The 20,101-nt window shown below is 35.6% G+C and overlaps 1 protein-coding gene across 1 annotated transcript in view; it reads right to left on the bottom strand.

Annotated features, from left to right (window-relative positions):
* The window catches only part of LOC123659998 (zinc transporter ZIP11), a 66,891-nt gene that overhangs the window by 7,807 nt on the left and 38,983 nt on the right, over positions 1-20,101 (bottom strand). The window contains exons 5-6 of the mRNA XM_045595147.1: positions 15,897-15,995; positions 2,434-2,592 (exon numbers count right to left, since the gene is read on the bottom strand). Coding sequence (XP_045451103.1) covers positions 2,434-2,592; positions 15,897-15,995 — 258 coding nt within the window. The remainder of the gene's footprint in view (positions 1-2,433; positions 2,593-15,896; positions 15,996-20,101) is intronic.

Below are 20,101 nucleotides of genomic sequence, written 5' to 3'. Positions count from 1 at the left end.
ATCAGGCCTCTTTCCCGTAGGGGTAGGCAGAGACCATTTCTTTCCACTTGCTACGATCCTTACACACTTCTTCAAAGAAAAAAGAAATATGAAGTTATAGTTTTCATAACATAAAGTACGTCCCAACGTACATATATATAACATACTTGTTATAATATGCTGAAATACATAATAAAAAAAAATCGTAGTAACGATATAAACTAATAATCAACTTTAAATGCTTTAAAACCATCAACACCCGAGTCTAACGTCACATCGATTAATTTGTTAAGGTGAATGTATAATATAAATTAGACAGTAAATTGGATAGAGGCATTTCAGTAAGGGCAGTACAGTCGAGTCCGGGGTGTCAGACGGCATACCGCTATTTCTGGCCAAGTATTTGCGTCGCGTCGTCTCTGCGCCCACACTACATATGCCGCCTGCACTAGGATAACGTTCTATTTCCAATGTTGCTAAGGGTCGCTCTATGTTCTACTAGTAATTTATCATCATCTAATCTGTTTAAATTACAAGCTATCCTAAGAAAAATACACTAATATTTTTGCTTTGAGGAATCTGCATCGTCTAAAGTATCCCGAGACGAATAAATGGAATGCACGCTCTGTTAATTTCGTACGAATAGATTTCGATACGCGGCAATAAACGCGATCCAAGCAGTTCAATTATAAGAGTTTACATTGATATGTGTGAATCCGTTACATAATAAAAATCGTAATGTTATGGGTACTTCTGAACGGATTTTAACACCAACTTTCAGTGTTACCTAACGGCTATATCTATCGAGTGAAACCGTGGGAAAATAAGCAAGAAACGCCAATGAGATCGATAAATCGAAAATATGCACAAAACGAACCGTCTCGACAATGTCTCAGAAATATTATATTAAAGACCCGCAAACGGGATTCTACAAACGTACTCAGATTAACAATTTGTGAAATTGCGTTCCTGAAGGACAAGTCGGTACAAACGGAATAGGGACCGGTTCTGATAATAAGGAGATGGACAAAGGTGACGTTGCTAAGGGGAAGTGTCTGAATATTACAATAGAATTCGGCACCCCAAGCAGATCACCGGATATTCGTGCTACTAACGAGCGAATTTCAAATCTCAAACTGTCGAAAGACCAATGTGTATCAGAATATTTAAACATCGTCGGGACCCTCATCGCTCTGATTATGACAGAAGCTTGTATTTTGTGCTCTCCCGGAGCTTTATAGATAACAGTTCAAAATGAGTTTTACCACTTATCTATTGAAGTAGGAAATATCGATATGTATCAAAGAGAACACATTATCATATATTCATTGCGTACGTTTGAAATGAATATGGCTCTGGTTTTTAAGAACGGAATAAAGAATGTTATCTGGTCTGTATTGACATTGAAAGCCGGCTCGAAAGCCGCGTCTCGCAAGGGTCAGAACAAAGACCCGAGCTTCTCGTATTTTTGGGTCAATCTCAAGGTCAGTTTGAGTAGCTCTTTTATTATGCAAAAATAAAAATGATACAAACAAAATACTTTTAAAAATTACCAACAAGGACCCTTATTTGCGAAGTGATAATATCGTAAAAACTGTTTACTAATTTAAGTGTTTATAACGGCTGTAAATATTTTTAAACGCGTACCTCAAGTGATTTGTTAAGAATTCGGTATAAGTTACGAGTACATGGACAAAAAGTAAAAGGCATAAAATAAGCATCTTTGATCTTATTATTAGCACGGCACACAAAAGAAAGGTAAGAGACTACGTTACTTTTATTTCGTAATTTAACATTACCTTCTTATTCAACACCATTTCAATTATTTGCTTTAAGGTAGCTCATTCATCTTTGGTAACTAATTTTTGTTCTCGACATACGAGTATAAAAATGGTTTACGTTACTTTAGTGACAGTTATTTAGATTAAAAAGGTTTATTTTACCTAGTCCTTTGTAAGGTAATCTGAACATGTAATTAGAAGTAATATGTCGGGTCGATCGTCGCGTATTGATTACTAGCTACTGCCCGCGATTTCGTCCGCGTGGAATTAATTACACTAACTATAATCATTTGCGTTACTAACTGTTTACGCAGCGCACGCAGCGGAAGCTCTCAAAAGAAAAAAAAAAAACGATTTTGAAACATTATTCATTGGTGCTCCGCTCCTATTGGACTGGGTTGTCTTACACTAAAATAATTTTTCAAGTAGGACCAGTAGATCCTGAGATTAGCGCGTTCAAGCAAACAAACAAACTCTGCAGCTTTATAATATTACGTATAGATGACTATTTTCGTTTTTCGACATAAAAAACTACTGGTTTAACTTTAAAAAATAATAATAATCGTCGCCGTAAAATAAATACGTAAATCGATGAAAGTACGAAATTGAATATTTTTTGCTACTGAATGAATAAATAATTGGTTGTTAATTTCTAATAATAATGATAACTTACGATGCATTAGCCTCTGGAATAATGTCATCGGCGACGACATATATCATGGCGCCCGCCGCGAACGCCAGCGCGTACGGTAGCGCGGGCTGAGCGGCCGCCACCGCTACTGCGCCCAGCACGCCGAAAACTGGCTCCACCATACCCGATAACTGCCCATACCTGAAACAAAACTTATTGATAATTTCATGTTATATACTACTAGAGGTGTGTAGGAGTTATTATTGAATTAAAACTTCTTTACGGACGCTTGGGAGTGAGCTGGTGAATGCGTGACGAGAGCGTTACGAAAAGTAGGATCAGGCAAGGCGAACGGAAATTGAGAAGGAAATATAAGTTAGTGAAGATTGAGAGTTATGTTTACGTATAAATATAGTAATATTTATTGGGGAAATTTAAAAATAATTGCTATTGATGATTGAAATATAGTCATATCTATTGCCTTCTTCATCATTTGGAGAATTAAATAATAATATAAAATAATGCTTCTTACTTATTAGGTTTATATTATAATCTTGGATTTAGTTTCAGATGACATTTTCGTAATGTAAATGACTGAAGAAAAAAAGTTGGCAAATTTCTCTTAATTTTTTTATTATACCTTTCTACCAATAATATAGAAAAAGAGATTTATCAAAAGCAACTAAATTCAACATAAACAAAATTTACTCGCTTTATTTTGATTTAAGCTTATTTTCATTGCCAAATAAATTAGTTTTATACAGAAACGAAAAGAAAAAAACCCCAAAGGTGTCTCTACAGAATTGATGTAACTTAAGCTACTTTTATTTTAGAAATTTATTTATTTTATAACTCTAAAAACAAAACAATAACATTTTTTTTAAATTCTACGCGAGCGAAGTCGCGGGCACAGCTCGTTGTTAATATATCTTGTCCATTCGGAACCTTTATTTAAATACGTTTTTTTGTTGTGTTAATTTGAGGGGAGAGTTTACCGTATCGACGGGATGAACATTAAATGTTTAACAGTTACGAAACCCAATTTGACTTTCTTTTTTTTGTGTATTTTCTAATGTTTATAATAGTTATTCTGCTATTCGGGACGAAGACAAATACAACAAATCAAAAACCATGTAAATCCGTCCAGCCGTTCTCAAGTTATGTGTTCAAACAAACCCCGTATTTAATATATAGATATTATTTAGAAACAAAAGTAATATTACGTTTTCATGTAGAGAGTAATAATAATAAGCTCAGTATAAAGCTTTTGCTAATGTCTCGTACGCAAAGTTATAAAGCTTATATCACGGTTACTAAATATTTAAACGAACACAAATATTTTAGTTCTTAAATAGTGCTGAAAGTTTAAGTTCTTATAGAGGGATGGAGTTTGGTGTTAATAAATGTACCGTCAGTCACGCAGAAAGATAATTGTGTCGCCTGAATACAAAACCTTATACTCGTACTTAGATCTATGTCAATTAGATATCTCTTTGAAAATAAAACCTACAAATATTTCAAAACGTTGAAGGTACTGGGTATTGCTGTTAGATAATTGTGTTTGCTCGCAAACGAAAAAAAAACCGACTTCAATTACATCGACAAGTAATACAACGTAGATCGACGAAAATAAAAAGTCAAGTAACTACGCGTTATCAAAGATTACTCAAAAAGCAGTTATCAGATCTCGATAAAATTTATATGTGACCACATGATAAACACCAGATTTTGATTAAATTAAAAATTATCAAAATCGGTACACCCAGTAAAAAGTTATTGCGGATTTTCGAGAGTTTCCCTCGATTTCTCTGAGATCCCATCATCAGATCCTGGTTTCATTATCATGATACTAAACTAGGGATATCCCCTTTCTAACAAAAAAGAATTATTCAAATCGGTACATCCAGTAGAAAGTTATGCGGTATAATACAACGTAGGTCGACGAAAAAAGCGTCAAGTAAAAACGCATTATTAGATATAACTCGAAAAGTAGTTATTAGATCTCAAATAAATTTAAATGAGACCAATTGACACACACCACCTTGCGATTAAAAAAAAATTTGTCGAAATCGGTCCACACGGTCAGAAGTTCTGATGTAACATACACAAAAAAAAATACAGTCGAATTGAGAACCTCCTCCTTTTTTGGAAGCGGTTAAAAATATAAGACAAATTGTAATGGAAAGGAAGGAAAATTCTATAAACTTTATCGCTGGCGGGAACAAGGCGCGAATGTTTTACAGATATGTTTCGATCACAAATATACTCGTAGTGAGGTCCTTAATGTTGCAGTAGTTTATAAGGTATTCATTTTGTTCTTGCAGCGTTGTGTGTTGGTACTGAGCAAACTTACAACCAACTTAGAAATCAGCAATAACGGACGATACCAACGAGATACAGAAAGAAAAATTAAGTAATTATTTAGCCTTTAGATCCATAAATTAACAGTGAAGAGTTTCGTCAAGTACCTCGTACGGTATACCGATATTGTATATATTATCATGAGCATAGTTGAAACATATATATAGGGCAATTATGAAATCTCGAAACCCTCAAAATGTAATCCTTAGAAGTAACTACGTATACTACGATTGAGTTAAAGACTGAAGGAAGCAAAGCAAAGTAATGTCTATGTGTAAATCATTAACACACACTAACAACCACTCTGGTGTAGTTGTATTTGATGATGGGTATTTATTTGTATTTGTACAAATATTTCTTTCCGTTTGGATGTCTGTCCTTGCCGGTCTTTCCATCACACCTCGGGGAGCTCGTTAAGAAGCTTGCCCGTAAGCGTGTAGCGATTGTTGGTCATAGTAGGAAACATATCCGCCAACCAGCAGTGGCGCGGTAGATTAAGCTCCAATCCTTCTTCTACATGGCGAAAGAGGCCTATGGCCAGTAGTGTGCTGTTACAGGCTGAATCGTGAATCAACACTAAGTCGAAGGTACATAACTGCAAATACTCGCTAACTATTTCTAAGGTGAATTATTATTATCAATGAAATTATTATCTAGAATAATATAGTCAGTTCACTTTTAAACGTCTGTAACTGTTAGGATGTACGTAACATTAAGCAAAATGGTAAATTTTGCAGCGGTAGTAGCACTCGATGGTACACTATACCTAAACATAAAACATACTGTTACTTTCAATAATTTTATTTATTCTGATTTAAATTAAAATAAGAGTTAGCATTTTTTTCTTACGATTAGATAACTCATAAAAAGCTCGCAGCATGATTTGAAATTAAAATCGTTGTCAAAGAAAAGTTAAGATATATCACGCGAATGTTTCTCGAGTAAGTTTATCGTCAACATTTGAAAACATAGATAGGTATTGGAAAGTGCTGTATGTTGTTAATTTTCACGTGTTTGGGTAGCGAGGTGAGTTAGTGCTGTGGTGCGGGTGGCGCGGGGTAGCGCGGCACGCGGTGCGGTGGCGAAAGAGGCCGCTAACGAATTGTTTTGGTGAAAGTGCGGGCCGGTGCCGCGACCACATTCCGTCGAACTGGTCGACGAGTCGACGTTGTGGGAAACGCCGCCATCGCCGTGCCATGCCAATCCCAACCCATTCCGACCACCGCTGACAGCTCATCATCAACCGAGAACATTAAGACTCTTCTCTCACTGTTAATACTTTAATGGAGCCGTTACACTAATCGTATGTGGCAGAAACGATCGAGACCGTGCCGATCGGCCGATCGGCTTCAAAAAGGAACGGACGAATTGGAAAGTTTCGATGACATTGTATAAGGGTATGATAACGAGCACTTGGACAAGTCGAAACTTTCGTTAGAGTACATTAAGTTCGTGAGGCAGCTAGGAGGAATGTCGGGCAAACAAGTTCGATGGCGAGCGAAGCGGGCGACGTCGCGGGCGCAGGCAGGCGCGCGGTGTGTGCGCGACGTGATGTTATGTTATCGCATGCATTATTCAGCGGGTGGCGAAAGCGGCAATTTGCGACAATATTCACTGATTCGCAGAATCGTCCGACTGTTGAGTCGCCGACAACCCATAAAACAGGATGCCCCTCACTCAATAACTATGTTGAATTTGAATAAAAGTTACGAGATGTTTGTTTATCGAGTTTCAAAAAATGTAACGATGCATTCCTCTGTTATCTAATTCTCGAGGCTTTATAAAGTTTTTTATTTATTTATTTATATGTTAAGTTTTAACATAACTTCGGTATGTTGGACAATTTAAAAAATGTATAGTCAGTCGGACAGTTTATAGTACGTTTTAAAGAGAATATCTTGTTTCTTCATTTTATGAAAAGGAATAAATCAATCAGTTAATAAAATATCATAAAATTTGTCATGAAGTTATATATCCGCTTATTGTATTTATATGTTGATGTGTATGTAAAGGTTCATATTTATGTGTGTACGTATGTTTATATGTATTTATAATTGTTATATATTTTTTTTTTACTTATTTATATTTATATACCATCGGCCTCTGCAGAACTCCATGCTCCATCTGCTGAAAAGCAATACCTCAGAAGGAGAGTGATAGAGTGAGGAGAGTGAGATCTGGAAGAGATTGCTCATCGCCCGATTGTACAATTTGTGACTATAATTTCTTGCAATGTAAATTTATTAAATAATAAGTAAATTTTGTTTTTTATTTCAATTTGCAATTAAGTATATTATTATTATTATTATGTTAATTTTTCAATTAAAATATATACACCTATACATATAAATGAAATTGATGTGTCTGTCTGTAAGTTCAAAATAACTGTTTTTTTTTTCAAGTGCTTATACTTAGAAATTTACACAATACGTAAACAAACGATTTTAAAATGTTTGTCTGTCTGTCTTTCTGTATATCAGGGCTAATCTTCGGAACATCTGAACCGATTTTAATAGGATTTTCACTAGAAGATAGAGGAGGTTGTCGAGCATTATACAGACTACTTTATATCCCGAAATTTCCGTGAAAACAAGATTTACGCAGAAACCAAGCTACCGCACAGATATATATGAAATAACCAAACATTTTATATTACAGACGACAATTTTTGCGAGCAAATCTGTATAGATTGCATAGATAGATAGATTGTATATCTGTATAGATGCTGTATAGCTATACTCATATTATAAAGCCAAAGAATTTGTTTATTGTTTTTTTAAATGCGCTAATCTCAGGAATTACTGGTTTCGAATTGCAAAAATTCTTGTCGTGTTGGATAGTACATTTACCGAGGAAGGCTAAAGGCTATTTTTTCCCTTAAATTAACGTAGGTGAAACCAGGGGGCACAGCAGCTTTTGATAAAAAAAATATATTTTCTGGGTCTTTCAGATATAAGGTAAGTATACCAAGCAAGCGACATTAAACCAAAACGCGGGTTAGGATCCGAAAAAATCATTAAAAAAGCATCTCTTAAAAACCTTAACCTTACTGCTATAAATATTTACTCTGAAGCTGATATTAGCAAACAAAATATTTAAAAATATGATTAACATGACTGAGAAATGCTGTAGTTTTTATTAGTTTGGTATACATTCATATGTACGGTAGGTGTATGTTCGTATATGAACATCGATTAGCATTTCATTAAAGATACAAAAATATAGTTCTTAATCATTTCAGCGCTTGATAGTTTAGTAGCAAGTTGTGTTTGAGTACGATATGGCTGTTTCCCACGCATAAGCTGGTTGTTAGGACGTCATCGATCAAAAAAACAAGGCAATCGAGCAGTCTAGAACGACATTCGAGAAGATTAGGCGCGGCAACAACGCAATATGCGCACTGAAAACCGGCCACGATTGCGCAGATCAGCGCCATCAAGGCTGGTAGCGCCTTCCGCAACCGCGTCTTCGGGGCCCACCGGCTAAACGCGGGCCGCAGCGAGCTCGGCAGCCACTGCGGCCGCTCTCTCGATTTAATTACTTAACTTTGAAGGCCGATCGCCCGAGGCGGGCAGCGGGCGGTGCGCTGCGACTGGTCCGACGGGTGCGGTCCGGAAGAGCGCGCAGACAGCGCGCCGCCGCATGCTTGCCGCACTGCGCCAGACTCGGAGGCACCTCAGCGACACATCGCACATCAGACTCACGCAACACTCAAATTTCGACATAGATAACTTTCTCGGGTCCACACCGAGAGTGACCGATTGGACGCTAGTACTTACATCGACTTATGGACGCTTGAAGTTTGCTCGGGGACGTCTTTGTATCACCACGTCACGATACTCCGAAATGTAAATGATTACATTCTAGTTCTCAAAACGAGACTAATAGTACATAATGTTTCTTAAAATATTATACATAAACGTACCATGGTACGTAAGGTATGAATGACGTTTCTACGTCATCCGTGAGTAATGAGTCAGCGATGAGAAACTTTGCCTAGACGCATTGTCTACAACAATGGATCACAAAACAACTTAATTCGATTATGTCATAATCAAATAAAAATCAACAGAGCTATGCACTACTAAAATAATGTAGTTATTATCATCTAACAAACAATAATCAACAAAAATAATAAAAACCACTTCAAACCACTTTGGTCGAGTTTTTAGGTGTCTTCACGTTTATTGAGAGTTAAGACAAAAAAAAAAAAAAATTAAACATCGCAATTCATAAGTAGGATATAAAAATTCAAGTTTCTTTGTGTTTGGTATTAGTAATACTGATGTCCATAAGCGTATCATAAATTTTATTGAGCGGAGTTTATTAATTTTCTAACCTACCCTAATAATTTTAGTAAAATATTTTTTTATTGAATAAAGAATATTTTTCAATTAAGTCTTTTTATTATATGATAGAATAACATTAGCTAGTGGTGAATATTTAATATAAATTAAAGTGAAGTTGAAATAGAACAACGAAACTAAAAAACAGAGACAAAAAAAAAACTGATACGATAAGGAAGTCAAATTAATTTATACGAAATCGAACTAAGAATAAAGCGAAGTGTTTCTCGAAAAATTACATCAATATAATAATAATTTATTTTATCGTGATAATGATATTGAGCATAAAATTTATATTTTAACATAATTATGATATCCGCAAACCCGCATTGGAGCAGCGTGGTGGATTAAGCTCTGATCCTTCCCCTACATGGGAAAAGAGGCCTATGCCCAGTAGTGGGATATTACAGGCTGAAGCGATAATTATGATACAAAGAACAAACTAGTTAATCCGGTTCGACAGTTTTTCACAATTAACGATTAATTTGGTATAATTCAAACTAGCTTCACAATGTTCTGAGCATGATTCCCTATTAATTAACACATAGACTAGGCTGCAATTATTGATATGTGAAATTATTTGCATAGTTCTGGTTCTACATTTATCACTATAAGCTATGCAAGAGGCCTATCCTATGTAATCACACTCGTAGCTCTAAGCCTTTAGGGAACCCTAAAGGCTTAGAGCTACGAGTGTGATTACAGTATGATAATTGTAAATTTTTAACCGTACTTGTATAAAAAAGAGTCACAGTAGTAGTTGAAGTTTCCATCAGTATCTTTCAAAAAAATTATTATTGAATTCACTTTCAATGCAAAACTGCCCTTTAATCATTAACATTCCTTTACATAAAGAAATCGTGAAAAGGAAATAAGCAACATGACGTGATTTAGTACATTATTTTTTTTGTGACAAATTCGAAGGCAGTTGTTCTTGAAAACTTTATAAGCTATGTAAATGCAACTCTATAGTTACACGTACGTACTACGGACACACTTTGTACCTACTGTCTTATTTAATTGAACCGCACTTTGATTTTTGACTGATCTTCTTAGTGACAGTGAAAATAAATATCGAAAACGATTAAAAAACTCACTTTCATCAAACATATAAATTTCTTTTGAAAAGAAAAAAACTGCCGAATAAACTATTACTCTTATATTCATAAATGAGATATGTAAATTTGATCAAATATATTAATATCAGTGTGTTACGTGTGCTGCTGTGTGGTTACGGCATCAAAGAATATAGCCACCCCCTCACTTCCCGTGGGTGTCGTAAGAGGCGACTAAGGGATAACACAATTCCACTAGTACCTTGGAATTTAAAAGGCCGGCCGAAGACGGGTAGCGGCGTCTTCGGTGCGACAAAGCCAGCCCTGCGATCACCAACCCGCCTGCCCAGCGTGATAACTATAGGCAAAACACACGAGTTCACGCCATTTTTGGTGTGAACTGCTGTGATGATGATGTGATGATTAATATCAGATTCAGTTAAAAGGATTACCAATTAAGTTGCGTTTTCCTTGCGCTACATATATTCTGTTAACGCGAGCGCGTGAGGACACATCACCATACCGCAAAGATAAACTCTTCAAGTGGTCTTTGTGCTTGCGTAGGAACACTACTACTACTATTTTTACTGGTTATTCAATTTTTATTGTTTTTAATTTTATACGGACCACGTGACATTTATAGTTACAGTAAATTATAAATTACACAAATACAATTCACGTTGCAAAAGTTTGTTGTATTTCTATTATTAATAAAAAAAACGGTCAAGTGCGAGTCGGACTCGCGCACTGAGGGTTCCGTACAAACAATTTTTTTTTATACAATGATAGGCTTTCGTTTGTCCACTATTTCACCAGATGATAAGTGAAAATGCGGTCTAAGATGGAGCACGCTTACCTTGAAGTAACCTATTCACTCGCGACTTAAAGATCCCCAGGTTATAGTTTTCCGAAAACACAGACGCTGGTAAAGAGTTCCATTCTTTGGCCGTACGCATCAAGAATGTAATAGCGAATCGCTTAGTGCGTTTATGTATTAGTACGTATAGGGTATAAAATTATTAAAAATATTATATGCTGTAATTAAAAATTTAGGCTTTTCGAAAACTTTTATTTAGCACAGCTACAAGACGTTGCTTCGTACCAAAATTGAAGATTCTGAGTACACGGGAAATAACCTGTAGGTTTTGATTCCCTTGCGAGCGTCAAAAATTTGCAGCATAAATGGCTGTATCTTTTGATTGCGTTGGCTTAGAAGTTTGATTTTGTTACAGCTCCAAGGGACAGTAAACCTGAGTATTTGATATGAATTTCAGCTTGATACCTTCACGCGTTCCTGAGAAAAAAGGGTCTTGACAGATAGACGGATCCTATAAGGGTTCCGTTTTTTTCCTTTTGAGGTACGGAACTCTAAAAAGTAGGCAATATTGTAATACATTATCATCATCAGCAACTAATTTACCAGCAAGTTGGCGCAGTTTGTAGTGACCCTGCTTTCTGTTCTGCGGGTTGCGGGTTTGATTCCCGCCAGTCTGGGTGTAATATAACATTTGTATTTACATATTTATATATGTATTATTTCGATGTATGTTTATCAAAAAAAAAAAAATAGTTATTACAGTCGGCTATTACCTGTAACACAAGCATTAAGTTGCTTACCATAGGAACAGACGACCGAGTGTGTTTGTTATATGATATTTATTTATTTATTTAATTTAGGTTTCTGTTCCCTTAGAGCACCTTAAACTCTCTTACAAAGACTGCGTTACTCGTCCTTCTGGTCTATATATAGATATATATTGTAATTGATTGTCTCTATTTACTTATAAAAAAAAATTATATTAATTTCTGAACGCCTTCTTTAGGGTCTGTGGATAAGAGTATAGTTGCTGGCAAAACGCCCTCTATCTTTGTTTTTGATCCCGGTTGCTTGAGCCTCGTCAAGAGACTGATTTATGACTGTTTCATGTAAAGAGTCTGTTACTTGCCTTGCCTCAGTTATTTAATATACAAATGGCAGGTAATAAAGCTATCTGATTGTATCTCCGATAAATCTATAATATTTCAAAATAATGGCATCAGTACACTCTCTTCTGTCACAGTAGGTACTGTAGTAAAAGACTTGATATAACTAATACCTGTTATCTATTTTAAATATATAAAAATTGATAGAGAAACAAAGAATGTATTCTTTCAGCGATTTAGTTCCACCTTTTTGGGTTTTATATGCGGAGCTCTTGTTCAGTTTTTAACCGACTTCCAAAAAAGGAGGAGGTTCTCAATTCGACTGATTTTTTTTTTTTACGTATGTTACATCAGAACTTTTGACCGGGTGGACCGATTTCGACAAAAATTTTTTTAATCGAAAGGTGGTATGTGTCAATTGGTCCCATTTAAATTTATTTGAGATCTAACAACTACTTTTCGAGTTATATCTAATAATGCGTTTTTACTTGACGCTTTTTTCGTCGACCTACGTTGTATTATACCGCATAACTTTCTACTGGATATACCGATTTTGATAATTCTTTTTTTGTTGGGAAGGGGATATCCCTAGTTTGGTACCATGATAAGGAAACCAGAATCTGATGATAGGATCCCAGAGAAATTGAGGGAAACTCTCGAAAATCCACAATAACAATTTTACTGGGTATACTGATTTTGATAATTTTTAATTTAATCGAAAGCTGATGTTTATCATGTGGTCACATATAAATTTTATCGAAATCTGATAACTAATTTTTGAGTTATCTTTGATAACGTGTAGTTACTTGACTATTTTTTCGTCGATCTACGTTGTATTACTCTTCGATGTAATTGAAGTCGGTTTTTTTTTCGTTTGCGAGCAAACACAATTATTAACAGTCATAAACCTAGTAGACACATAATTCAAGCCAGCTACTCGATGTTCCGTAATCACACAACTTGATGCGCTACACAGTCCGCAACCCCTTGTTAGTCAAGTCTGAGAGTTTGTTTCTCCGATTGTTGGTAAAATTTATATTCCACATAAGTCACAGCTAGGCTATCAGATAATCTATGAGCCGTAAATCTTTGCCTGATTCACCTTAAATAATAAATTGCAGGTTTTGCTTCTACATATTGCGAATAGTGTACTCGAAATATAAAACGAAAGTGTGAGGGTAAAACAAACCCGACTAGAAAAAAGGTCAGACTCAATCAGATCATGTATCTGGACCGGCAAGTTCTATCAGGACCAGGTCTGGTCCAGACAAGGATAGCCTGATGTGAAATATAATCAAGTATGGTAAGGCATACTGGATCAAGACCCGGTCCGGTTCGGATCAGGATAGTCTGAAAAAAATTATGTGAACTGAGCCTGAATCGCGCTATTAATGTTTTTAAGCGCACTTAGTATACCTACATATATACAGTTTTCAGGACAGTCTAGCAGGAAGTCCATTTCTACACACTGGAGCAGTCGTAAGTAATAGCAAATAGTTAATTAGTAGTTAGTTATAAGAAGTTAATAAATAAAATTTAATTAATAATAATAATTAATTAATAACATAAAAATAAATAAAAATAATTAATATTTAAAGTAAAAACATAAATAAATAATACATTGGAAAAAATAAACGGAAATAAATATCATAATAATTTTGTTAAGTAACATATTTATAATATCAATTCGCTTTTTTTTTTGTTAAACAATTTTTTCAAGAATATACATTCGTGATTTTTAAAAGGACCGGACCGAATCGGCTGATCAGGATGAGATGAGATTTCCTGATCGGGTCCGAGAGAGATCAGAAAATCTCATCTCATCCTGATCAGGTCCAGACAAATCATCTGCGTTACATGCCTTATCTAGTCCTGATCAGGCATGCCTGGTCCGGTCCTTCTAAGGAAGACGAAAAAATTTGTACTCGGGAAGAAACATACCAAAAGCTTTTATACCGTTACATATCGGATAGCTAGCTGTAAATTTATTGGTAGAACAAACAAAAACTAACAAAATTTTATTAAACTCAAAAACGCGTATACAACTATTGTATTTCTATTTATCATAGGGTTTGGTGGGGTATGTCGTATGGTAAAAATGTAGTAGGGTAAAAAGGTTATCGCTCTTTTTCTGTTCCAAGTTGGATTTTTGGTCACAATCTTGCTGCATTAGCAGTCGTATCTACGAGTATTTAATGTGAAACAGACAACATTTAAACAGACTGTTATTCTATGATATGCAAACATTTCATAACTATACTTAATTAAAATCTATATAGGTACACAGTAAATCATATTCACAAACTACTCGATTCTACAAAATGTATAATATCGTTAATACAATTGTTTTAACAATAGAAACAGGAAAAATTGTTTAAATCCTCGTCACATGGAAGGACTAAGTAGTCAACTATTTTAATTACCTACAGATTTCAATATAAAAATTATAAAATCGATACTATCTGAGATTGATAACTATTTATTATCAAATATTATATTACAATTATCTGATGAAAAAGTTAAAAAAAATGCTAAGGAATACGAGGAGTATCATATCCAGTTCCGAAGCTCCGTCCCGGCGCCCACACGGCAGGACGGCGCCAGCATTCCGATTACACGACAGAATGCGACTATTTACAACTTTTACCTATTTGGTAACATTTACAATGTGTGCACGTAGTACCTACACTAGCAGATGTGACCTTTTGCTCCGACAATTTGAATATTCTTCCTTCGACATAAGTATTTTCTTTGAACGGGCGGATTAGACGTTGAATTTAAATGAAACGGATTATATCGAGGTATGTTGAACACATTACACTTGATTTTGTAAATAGTATTGATCAATCATTAGATTAAATGTGAAGGTTCTTTATGTGTGGAATTACGGCGTGTACGGTTGAACAAATTGTGATATTTTATTGATGTCTGAAATATGTCTGAATAAGCGTCAGCCTAGGTGATATAATCGTTACAAAACGCAGGAGAGTAATGAGGCTTAGAATAAAGAACATAAGCAGAGCATGTGAGGAACGTCGGAGCTGGCTAAATGAATTAGCCTGAGCAGGAATGAGGTCGGCCAGTCTGGCTGTGTTGGCATTCGGCCTAACGACGCGAGCGCATTCTCAACTACATCTAGCCACCGAGCGATTCGCGCTAAGCTCATCCTATATACATATATGTTCATACTTCCTCTAGGTACATAAAAAAAGTATATTTTTTCTAGACTAAATATTTTCTGTAAATACAACGGTTATTCATCAAAATATTAAATTATTAGCATTTTTAATAATTTGTCGTCATCTAGGGTTCATGATATGAATAATTTTGTAAGCTGCAATACAAAATAGCAGAAAATATTTTTGTTATTATTTATACTATATTAAACGTTCTGTTTTCAAGTGTTATCTGAACCATATTTTCATCGAATACATATTTTTATATTAGAGTTTTGTAAAATGGCTGAGTTTCAGAAAACAACTAAACATTCCTTGCAGTTTATCGGTGTTAAATTTCATTATAATATTCATTTTACTGAAAATTAACGCGTTCTAACAAACTAAAAAATTCATCAGCTTATAAAATTGAAGAGAAGTATGTTCTTATTTCTGTCATGTAAAGAAAAAAAAAGCGAAAATCATCTATGATAGTGTATAGGGCAATTTCGACAAATGTATGATGTATATCAGCTACACCGTAATGGAGAAACGTAGCGGACGAAGATTTTACTCGGCTGCCTAATAGGAAAAGGGGCCTTGATCAACAGTAGGGACTTTTTAGTCTACACTATTGTTTTACTAGTAATTTCAACAATACTTACCAGAACGCTCTCCAGACAGAGAACCCGGCAGACTGCAGTGGTAGGCTGACTGCGAGGCCTTCTGGGAAATTCTGGATGCCAATCCCAAGCGCCAAGTTTCTAAACAAAATAATATACTTTATTATTTATTTATTGGAAAATAAGAAAGTTAGATACGTAAATGATTAAATAAAATTTTATAAAACATCGTCTTAATTAATGCAACGGGTATTTTTGTTATGTTATGTAAGATGTTTTTCTATGCTTGTTCGTGAATCGATACACTTTTTAACCGCCTTTCAAAAAAGGAGGAGGTTCTCAACTCGATTCTATTTTATTATGCATATTAACTCAGAACTTTTGACTGGGTAGACCGATCTAGATGATTTTTTTAAATCGAAAGGTGGTCCCGTTTAATTTTAATTGCGATCTGACAAGTACTTTTCGAATTATATCTTATAAATCGTATTTACTTGATTATTTTTTCGTCGATCTATGTTGTAGGTAGGTATACCGCATGACTTTTCATTGACTATATCGATTTTAATTATTCTTGTTTTATCAAAAAACTGATACTTGTCTTTTATTCCAATTTATATTAGATTAAGATCTGATCTCTAATTTTTGAGTAATTTTTAATATCGCGTTTTTACGTGACTATTTTTTCGGCTAAAATTACGTTACATGTCGACGTAATTGAAGTCGGTTTTTTTTAGTTTGTGACCAAACACAATTATAAGATATACCGAAGCAGCATATCGTATAACTAATATGTATGTAGGTACTTTTTGGATGATCACTAATCGTCAATGTATCAATCTTAAGTTCTTAAGGAATTGACTCCTATGATGGGCAGTAAATGGAGTTATAACATTTTTTAAATATTTAATGACTATTATAATATACTGACTACATATTAATTATTTAATTGCCTTCAATAGAACTATTGCTACCGAAAATAACAATTTTAAACGTTCCCTATGAGATATTTAAAAGTTAAGATGGTTGGTATTCTGTATATATGGTTCAAGCGGTATTTAGGTTTTTTTGCATAGCCAAACATAAAACTCCATCTCCCCTTCTCTCTCTCTCTCTTTCTGTCTCTCTTCCAAGCAATTCATCCCATATGAGGGATCAGCTTTCCTTATTTTTCTTCTTTACTTTGCTCTTTCTCCGAAATCTTCATCAATTACTTGGAACCGACGCGTGTCTTTTGAAACTGCATTCACTAATAATTGTAAGATGACAAAAACTCCTAGGTATTGCAACTTCAAAGACTGAATTTTATCGCTTTACACTAGATTAGATATTTCGCAGTCAAAAAATAGACTTAACTGATATGTTGAGACTGAAGTCAAAAATGGCATAAAATGGAACTTTTAATTACTCCAATAAATTATTAAAATTTCAAAGACGTCAAATGGTTGAAGAAACAGGTTCATTTTCGTTTATTATAATCACCGCATTTAATAATCACCGCTCATTGCGATATTGACATTCAGACTACGATGTATTACAATATTATTACAATATTATTATTAATATTTCGCCCACGCAGGACCTAATCTCACTTATGGCATTTGCGACACCATGCGAACGATTCGAATGCACGATAAAATCTGCCTAAATAATTGAATTGAATCACACGATGACTAAGTCGAACGCAATGCTATTCTGCATATTGTTTGTCGCTTGATATCAAGATAGTACAAATGTAACGTTTCGTATATTTACTAAACGAGATTGTTTATCAGCTCTAGCGTCATCCAAAACAAGTGAAGCACGGATGTTTCGCTACGACGCGGTCGCCTAGTGATTAAGTGGGAGGAAGATACGAACATTCCAGCGGAGGACGTTTCCCTCCCCGCTGCACCTGCCGTTCCCGGTCGGCTCTAGGAATGCGGCTAACTGTACAGCCTCCGTCACCGTTAAACTCAACTGTTCCTACAGCTAAAGGTCATCGTCTGTACAATTACGTAATGCCATAGTGGAGTACATCATTACCATACTTCAGAGTTTCTGTACTTCAATTAGCATTGGAGTCATTTATAAGTTATCTCACGTTATGATCGTCATAATTCTAGTTACTTCTACTCGTACAACTAGCATGACAAAAAAATAGTATAAACATAAGTTATGTTAAAGTTAATAAAATGTAAGAGCTCTGTTTGTACAAGTGCTGAGAGAGTTACCAAATAACAACGAAGAGACGACAACTGAGTGCATGAATGTAAGTGGGCACTAATAGCGACATAAACGAAAACCTCGGGAATTCCTGTTAAAAGGGTTAACTTAATAAACATGCGCGCCGGTGCGGAGCCTTTGAGTACGGTGAAAGCTGCTCGCTACGGGTGGCGCATGCGCACCGCTACTGATAACTCGCCCGAGGTACTCGCGCACTGGCATTCCTTATATTTAGTTCAAAAAAAAAAGTACAAATCGACTGTAGTACGCCCGAGAATGTACCGAACTTTAATGGGAGACTAATAACATTCATTTTTAATTTAAGTGCTCGAGTTCCATGTTAATTGACACAGGCTGGTCTTTTAGATGATCTGTGAGTATTAGTGGCATGTGAATTATAGAGCTGGAAATATTGGGATAAATATCTATAGATATGTATTACAAAACTTATTGTAAGTAATCCACATGAAAAACAGAACTTGATAGCTAATTGCGGTTGTATAGTATTTTGCAGTAGTCGTTATAATAGTCTCATGAATCTTTAACATTTAATTTAAAATATATTTTTATCGAACAATATTAATAACTCTATTTTTCCCCATAAAGTAAAAAAATGAATAACTCGAAAGTTTTTCTTGAGGTATTATCAATATGTTTACAGTGCTGCAGATATAAAACAGACATATTATTGTCTGCTTTTACCATCGTTTTGACACCTATTCCTAAAACGATTATACAATATTTCTATCGTAACATAAAAATAAATTCCAGGAATAGTCTGCGAGGATACAACAGCTGAAACATCTCTAGGTGTTAAATACTTATAGAAACAGGTTAATTGTTAACACGAGCAAAAAAACGTAGAAATTCCTCAAACGAGTCAGTGACACCTTTGAAATACTCAGTTACGAATTCCAATAGTTTTTACACCATCTTCACGGCTTTATTAAAAATATGCATAAAAGTATTTTCAATGGACCATTAAATTTATTTTGCATCGATGGTCATCGAGCGCGAGATCGTTTCGACGATTTACCGTTTGACGGAATCGACCGAGCCGGCCGAACAGTTTCATATAGAAATTTTATAAGTGAACGGAGTAATGCTGACTCCGGATACATCCGAATTCCAATTACATCACAGACGTGACCATTTCACTTTCCGACCTACCCGGAAGTGAATTCCTAAGCACGATCATACGGCGCGGCCGATATTATGTTCGCACGCGAAACGAAGCCTTACCACGCCGCAATACGGTCCTCGCCACCGCTTGTCGCGGAAAGCGTCGGAGGCGATCACAAAACACTAAAGCGGATGTGAATGTTCGACGGCGTGCCTCAAAAAGTAACTTAATTTTCAAGGGTTAGAGTATACATTGTAGTAGAGAGTGGAGTGCGAGTCTCGAAAGTAGTTGCAACTTTCACGACACGTTAAGATGGGGGCGCACGAGCGGCGGCGCGGGGCCTCGTCGACGCGACGGTCCATTGACGACACCGTGACCTACATACCGTGGATCCATTCATGCCGCGGCCTCGCGCGCGCTGCTTGACGCGCAGGACTAATGCTGTATCAGCACCGCTAATGCTGCGACACTCCAATTTCCATCAAATAGTTACATGGCCTCATGATGGCCATTGTCGCAATCGGACTCGAGCACGACGGTCCGAAGCAGCACCGACATCACCGCGCGTGTTCAATGAGAGCCTTGTAATAATATGCGCATTTGACGAAAATAAACTCGATTCGATTAAGTTACAATAAATGTAAGCTTTTCGTAATTTTGTGTGCTGGGGTTTATGTATAAGCTTGTTAAATGTTATTTTCGACAAACTAGCGCGACGATCATTTTAAATTTATTCCGTCTTTGCAACTATACCTTAACTGAAAAATTGACTAGCAACTGTTTTAAGACTGAGACCTTGTTTGTATTGACAAATGTAAATGTCTGAAATTTCTACCGATACATACATGTTTCCTCATGATGGTGTCTGGAAACAAGCACGACATAATGTTTGACTTAATTAACCTAAGATAAAACCTGT

Source organism: Melitaea cinxia, chromosome 14, assembly GCF_905220565.1.
Source record: "Melitaea cinxia chromosome 14, ilMelCinx1.1, whole genome shotgun sequence".
NCBI lineage: Eukaryota > Metazoa > Arthropoda > Insecta > Lepidoptera > Nymphalidae > Melitaea > Melitaea cinxia.
This window is presented reverse-complemented; position numbering and strand designations above follow the sequence as displayed.